Raw genomic sequence first — 7,861 nt, 5'->3', positions numbered from 1 at the left:
TACTGCCATGAATCGCATATCTGTCCCGTCTTTGCTGGGTTTCCTATTCATATGGGACAAATATGCGATTCACGGCAGTATATGTGTGCATTATTCCATTTGATGCTCAGTGGATTTTTCTATTTGTGTAAAAAACCCGCTACGTGTACATCGCCCCTTCACTAATCAACTAAAGCATGAGTAGTGTTGTAAAATGTCAACATCAGCATGTCATTTGATTACGGGTCATTCCGCGCCAAGTGACCGAGCACGTGCAATTAACCTATTTAAAAATAATGAAAAATACCTAGCACATATTAATTTTGGTCCATTATTTTGAATAACCATATGACCATGGTGATTGAACCGCCCCTTCGACCAGAAACCCCTCCCTGTTTTTGGAGATTTTTAAAAACATGATATTTTCAAATATCGATATCTCAGCCCCCGATAAAGCTACAAGAAACTTTAGTACCAGTTTTCCGCTTGAAATTTAATGAAGTTTTTAGAAAAAATACTTTGAATGCTAAGCAGTGTTGCCAACTATATTATTTTTCCCACAAAATAATAAAAAAGCATTTTTCTCAAAATACGTATATTTTTTTCTTCGATTTCTCAACGGATTCGAGCTTAGCAGACTTTTTCCAGTCCGAAACACTTATCGATACAAAGTAAAATGCGCCGTTGCTGAGATATGGCAGCTTTAGTAAATCTTATTTGGGTCATTCCGCGCCAAGGGACCGAGAAAAAGTTGCAGGTGAATACTATGAATTCCAACCAAAATATGTGTATCTACTTACTTTGCGCCCACATTTCGAAAAAGCATTTTATCCGACCGTTTGAGCCGCCCCTCCGGCCAAACACTCCCCCCCGTTTTTGAAGATTTAAAAAACATGCCATTTTCAATAAACGACATCTGCGCCACTCATAAAGCTACAAACAACGTCAGCCCCAGTTTTCCGCTGGAAAGTTTGCGATGCTTTGATAAAAAATAGGTCAGATGCAAAGCAGTGTTGCCAACTATATTATTTTTCCCACAAAATAATAAAAAAGCATTTTTCTCAAAATACGTATATTTTTTTTTAATTTCTCAGCGGATTGTCAAAAACACTTATCGACCCCCAGGGCAATCGCGGGATAATCATTGATGTGCCGCGAAAGACAACTCTTGATTCATACTTGAGTCCCTTTTTTGGCCTAAAAATGTATACCAGCTTTTAGATTTGAATCTTATGAGTAATGATTAGATTTGGAATAACAACACGAAAAACAAATTTTAAGAAGTGAATAGCTTTCTTTAGGTATCCAAAACAGGTGAAAATATGAATGCTGAACTGTGCTGGTCGTCAAAATCCATGTCCAATCCAAAAACAATATAAATTCAATTGAAAAATCTATTCGAAATCCAACCCGTATCTAAACCAAATTCAAACCAAAGCAAATCAGAATCCAGTCAAATCATATACAAATCCAATTCAAGTCAGATCCAAATTCAATCTAAATCTAATCCAATCTAAATTCAATCAAAATCTGATCCAATTCAGATGTAAATCTAATCCAATCCAAAGCTGATCCAAATCCTATCCAAATTCAATCCAATACAAAACTAATCCAAATCGTTTGAAATTCAATCCAAATCCAATCTAAAACCAATCCTCGGCAAGCCTCGTTTGATAAACGTACAACTCGTGCTGAAAAAATCATCTTTTTGCAACTTTTTTTTTAAATCTTTCGTTTATTTGGAAGGCTCATTTGCTGTGAAGCGTTACGGAGCCGATATCAAGTTTAACAATACATTTATCGATTCTTATACATAGTGTTAGTTTTGGGGAACCGAAAGACTCGCGGTTTGGTCGAGGTTAAGGAATACAATAATACAGTAGGAAAGGAAAGGATTTTAGGGTGCTTAAGTAATTAAGATGCTGATGTTCACAAAGTTGACATTCCTCGCATTTTCGCATTTGTAACGGGACAAACAAACTTTTTTTTGGGAGACAACGACGAGAGGAAGACATACGGAAGGGATTAACGACAGACATTGAAATGTACAACAAGAGGAAGACATTCGTATTGGGGTACGACAGACAGGGGAATGATTACAGTCTTACATCAGCAACTTTCAAAAATTGGTGGACCAGGGACATGTACTCGAGATCAAGGCCCGACAACACTTGAACCGTTTGTTTGAGAAACTGCATATGTAACATTTTTGGCCAAAATGAGATTTTTATATATTCTGAATCCTCGTCCAAAAATACGTATTCTGGCAAAAAACACGAAAAAAAAATTTTTGTTCAGGAATGTATGAAATTTTTTTCGTTTGTTTGAGAAACTACATATGTCCACGTAAAAGATATTTTAGTTACTAGATAAAGATTGTCGCTGTCGTCGCTGTCCGGAACATCTTTTGCTGGCGAGGATAGGGGAGCTAAATGTCAAAGAAGGAAAATCCATACGATTTGACAGGTATGTACCACACATGTTTCGGACAGCAGAACAAAGGGAACAGTAGCGACAATCTTTATCTAGTAACTAAAATATCTTTTGTCCACGTACTTTGAAGAGCAATTGTAGAGTACTGCTTAGATTATTTGCACTGAAAATGCCCCAGGGTGTTGAGTTTTGCCAAAAACTATTGATCTGTATCGAAGAAATAGAAAGATTCGGTGCAAATTTTTTCAGAAAACAGTTTTTTGTTGTTTTCTCGAAATAGTGTAAAATGGACTTATGCAGTTTCTTAAACAAATGATTCACTTCCCTAATAGGCTTTGGTTGTTTTCCTCGGACCCGGAGATGTTCAGTTAGCGCAGATCTGAGGCCACGATGCTCCTCGCACGCCCACACGACATGATCGATATCCTGATAATCCTCGCCGCAAACACAGAGATTTCCTTCCGAGAGCCCCACTCTGAAAAGATGTGCATTCAAAGTGTAGTGATTGGACATTAGACGACACAATCTTTTTGCAACTAGTTGCACAAACTACTATTGTGCTGCCCCAATCTTAAGAGGGGTAATCCCCTCCAACAAGAAATCGTACAAAAAGTTCAGGATTTCTATCGCGAGGCCGATGTAAGCAAGGAACTGGCAGGGAAAAAGAGTACAAAAGCATGCGTGAAGGATGAAAACGGGTGCAGAAACAGAAGCGTTTGGTTCTAGCGAATCTGTCTGAAATATATGCCCTCTTCAAGGAAAAAATGTTTTTTTTAACAAATTGGATTTATCAAATTCGCCGAACATCGGCCGCCCGAATGCGTTTAGCAGGAGCAGCAGGCACTCATACAGTATGTGTATGTGTAAAGGCTCCCCCAGACCTAAGCGATTTCATCGCCGCGACGGCGACAACTAGTCGCCGCGATTCTATCGTTGGGTCGCTGCAGGCAATGTTCTATTTACGCTTCCATACCAACGACGACAGAATCGCTGTCGTCAAGCGATAGAATCGCGTCGCGACTGTCGCATCGCGTGTGTTTGGGGGAACCTTAATCCACGAGTACTTCAAACTGATGTTTACGGGAGCAAAACTTGATCTTATTGAAGTTAATGGAATCAAAGCATTTCCCTCGTTTAAAGATCTTCTGAAACTGAACCTTTGTAGCCCACCAGCAGAGCTAATTGAGCAGTATGCAGTCATGTAACTACTGTCCTAATGTTGGTTTTTCATTACAGTACCCAAATGAGTGCTATAATGAAATTTATGCAACCCATTTGAGTTGCATAATGGTCATTACATCACCCATTTCGTTGGGATGGAAAAGTAGGCCGTTTTATCAATCAAAGACGAACTGTAAACCAGGTATTATGATCAGGAATTGCAAAAATAACTTTAAACCATTAAAACATATTCAGTGGAAATCTGGCAACACTGGCCCCAAAAGCATTATGTGCTACAAAAATATGTCTTTTTTTTGTAAATTATTCGAATAAAACTAAAAAAAACTACATTATCATAGTTGTTTACCTTTACAGAACGAATTGAACGATATGCTGAATGAAAACCTTCGATTATACCAAACTAAAACCGTCATAACTCAGCAACTGCTCATTTTACTTAGTAACGATAAGTGTTTCTGACAGGAAATTGCCTGATAAACTCAAATCCGCTGAGAAATCTGAAAAAAAATTATACGTATTTTGAGAAAAATGCATTTTTTTATTTTTTTTATAAAAATAATGTAGTTGGCAACACTGCTTTGCATCTGAAATATTTTTTGTTTTCACAAAATTTCAAGCGGAAAACTGGTACTAACGTTTTTTGTAGCTTTATAGATATCGGAGATATCGATTATTGAAAATGACATGTTTTTAAAAATCTTCAAAAACGAGGAGGAGTGTTTGGCCGGAGGGGCGACTTAAACGGTCGGATCAAATACTTTTTCAAAATGTACGCCCAAAGTAAGTAGATACACATATTTTGGTTGGAATTCATAGTATTCAACTGCAAGTTTTCACTTTTTCTCGGTCACTTGGCGCGGAATGACCCTTACATAATTTGTCTAAAACTTTTCTTAGAAGAATAATTCACATCATAACTTTTTATAAACCCATACCGTGTACGCACCATACTTTGCGCAGTTAAGGAATTTTAAAATGTATTTTGATGTAAAAAATTGAAAAATAAACATTTCTGCGCCAAATCTGTTGTACGTGGTAGCTGGGTCTCGTCTATGTTTAATACATTTTTTGAATTTTTAGAAACGAGCGATATAAACGGAAAAAAATACGAAAAAAAGATTCACTGTCTTGTACCAAACTTTGCGCACAAAATTTGATTTGTTCCTAACTTTGCGCAAATTGTTCCCAACTTTGCGCACTTGAAATAGTATTGAATATTACAACCTTATTTATCAATTATATTACATCACAGAGAAGAGCTCAAAAATATGCAGAATTCTTTATTATGATTTTGATTAATACAAGTGATTGCAAATAATGTTTTGTCTATTTACAATCCTGAATTCGGATTACATACGAGGTTTTGTAGTTTTTGCTTTTCCTCCAGTTTTAGCTTTCTTCTTCTGTTCACTTTTCTTCACTCGGGCAGCTTTTTTCTCTACGCGTTCCCGTTCCTTATTTTCCTTATTCAGTTCCGTCGTTATTAACCACTCTCTGAACTCGTCACTGGTGGCTACTGTTGGTGGACGTGGTCGTAGTAACTTCTGGCACTTCGGTGGTTTTGCGAATACAGTCGGTATACGGAATGCTCTCTCCATAAAATCTTCTCTATCCTGCGTACACACCGGCTGTAACGAACTCTTTGATGTATTTGTCGTCTCTTCAAGAAAGGTCGTTTGAGATGGTCGTGGCAAATCAAAATTTAAGAAGGTCGCTGTTTTCTGACGCTCGTCTGCAAGCATAAGCAGTAAAGTTTTTTGTTACTAAAGAACATCCCTAAAGTATATAATGTTTTGAGAGCATTTGATTAGTATCATATTCAAAACAGTTTCATTACCTTCAAGAAACGATTCATCAAATCCATGGAATGCATCATTTGGCTAGTGAGATTCGTCTGTTGAATTTGTGACCTCGCATTTTTTTTTATTATTCGCTGCCAGACATGGAATAAGTTTTTGTCTTCTACCGGTCCTGGCCATTCAAGATCTGCTTTGTGTTTGATGAATAGCTTTAACTGTCCAACATTGAGGTAGTTCTCGAGATCTGTTAGTAAGTTGGTGTGAGTACTGCCTTCCTGTGAAGATTCAATACATGCTCCATCATTGCCTTGTTCCGAATGCTGAGGTTGAAGAACCATCGAGAAATTCACGGCGTTCGGATCCCATGGAACAAGACCACATTTTCTGAAAGCATTTCGCAATGTTGTTTTTATGTTGAGCATGTCATCGACAGCTTTTTTAAGTAGTGGTGTAAACTCGTGCTTCGTGATGGCATCTCCGGCATGTAGAGTTCTCCACTCGATTAGTCGCTTATTCCAACTGGATTTAAGTGCTCTGAAAAATCCGACATCCAGTGGCTGTAGGATATGAGTGGCATTTGGGAACAGGCAAATCAGCTCAATTCCATTTTCTCTGCAGAACTCTGTCGTTTGGTAAGAGACGTGGGACGAGTGTCCATCTACAAATACGATGATGGGAAGTTGAATTTTGGTCGCCAAAAGCCAAGGATGAAAAACATTCTTCAAATAATAATAAAACGTCTCTCGGTTCATCCATCCTGATTCAGTCTTTCCGACTGACCAACCGGGCGGTGCCTCACGTACTATTTCGGCCGGCAATCTTTGTTTGTAGGGAAAAAGTACCAGAGGGGGTGCGAGAATACCATCTGCGTTTGAAGCAAACAAAGTGGTGTAGGCTTCTTTATCAGAATTGGCGCATTTTGTGTGTACGTATTTTTCACCGGTCTTCGCCAGTACTTGCTCCCTTGTTGGTACTAAACGGATGGCCGATTCATCCATGTTAAATACACGGGATGGATCAGCTGCAACATGGTGTAGCTGATTTTTATCGAAATACGACTGAATGTGACCAAACCATGCGCGTATTTTCGTTTCTGTCACAGTTACACGTTGTTTTGAGAGAGCACTAGGTATACGCCGAGAGATTTGTTGATGCCGCTTGAGAAATCCTGCAAACCACTTTCGACCGGGAATTCCTTTCATGAATGGATTCTTTTTGCCAGATAACTTGAACAAATGTGCCACGGATGTCTTCAGCCTCTGTCCATCCACCGGAAGTCCAACATTCGCACTGCTAATTATCCAATTGACAATATGCATTTCTTCTTCCTTCGACAGTACAGGAGGTCTTCCGGGATTTTGACACGGTTTCTTTAGCCTGACTCGAATTGTACTCTCCGGAACCTTGCAGGTTGCAGCAGCCCGGCGAATGGGATGCCCATTCCTGACGAGATTTACAGCTTTCGCTACTTGAGCAGCAGGATAAGCCATGTACTTACGCGCCATTCCGATTTTCTGCAAATGCGCAAATATTAAGAACATAACGTAAACAATGATTCCGAACTTTGCGCATCACTTTTCTCGTATTTAATCGAGAATTTCATTCCGAATATGAGAAATAATCCTTAAACATTACCTGCACTGTCAATTCACCGGTAATTTTTTCAAAAAAGATAAGTTTTTATTCGAAAATAATCAGGTTTTTGTGTATACTACTCTTAGCAAATGTGTTAAGGTTATGCAAATTTGACGTTTTCACGTCTCCACTCAGCGTTGTTTATTTTTTTTCTTCCATCTGACAGAACTTTTTGAGGAAAAAAGTTGTACCAAATATTATTGATACTTAAACAAAAGTCGTGTCATCATTGAAATATTTGGAAATTTCGTGATCAATGATTTATTATACAAAACATTTCAAAACGCGCAAAGTTAGGAGCTGCGCAAAGTTGGGTGCGTGCACGGTACCACTTGAGTGGAATCAACAACGCCATCTCTTGCATGCTACGTTTGGACAAACATTTTTTTTTTCAATTTGATAACTCAAACATATCCAACCGAATCCATACATAAATTCCTATTCGAGACCACACATTAATCTCTAGATTTCAAGATTTTAAGAATTATAGATTATGTACCTCACTTGATTCTAACTCAAAAGCCCAAAATTCTGTAAATTTCAAAACTAATATAAGGCCCCAATCTTCAAAATCAGCTTTCCAAATCCAGCTTTGGAATCCAAACTCCGAATTTAACTTAAAATTATAATCTCAAAAACTATCCTCTGCATATATTCCCACACTTATATTCCCATATCCGACACTGTCAATTGAATTATTCAAATGTGATGCGTTTTGGATTGCATATTTTCAAAAAAAAAAAACAATTTTGCTCACTCACAACCATTTCATACATGATCTAAAAATGAACCGTGGTAAAATAAAATCGAAAAATATTTGTAACATCCCCACT

The 7,861-nt window shown here is 37.9% G+C and overlaps 1 protein-coding gene across 1 annotated transcript; it reads right to left on the bottom strand.

Moving 5' to 3' along the window:
• Positions 1-4,550: 4,550 nt before the first annotated feature.
• Positions 4,551-7,336, bottom strand: LOC134212139 (uncharacterized). The gene is made up of 2 exons (XM_062689734.1): positions 5,432-7,336; positions 4,551-5,351 (listed from the first exon to the last, which is right to left on the bottom strand). The coding sequence occupies exons 1-2, from the start codon at positions 6,932-6,934 to the stop codon at positions 4,944-4,946; spliced, it is 1,911 nt and encodes a 636-aa protein (XP_062545718.1). The 5' UTR covers positions 6,935-7,336; the 3' UTR covers positions 4,551-4,943.
• Between the last annotated feature and the right edge of the window lie 525 nt (positions 7,337-7,861).

Source organism: Armigeres subalbatus, chromosome 1 (assembly GCF_024139115.2).
Source record: "Armigeres subalbatus isolate Guangzhou_Male chromosome 1, GZ_Asu_2, whole genome shotgun sequence".
NCBI classification, from domain to species: Eukaryota; Metazoa; Arthropoda; class Insecta; order Diptera; family Culicidae; genus Armigeres; species Armigeres subalbatus.
Note: the sequence above shows the minus strand (reverse complement) of the source record. Positions and strands in the feature narration are given on the sequence as shown.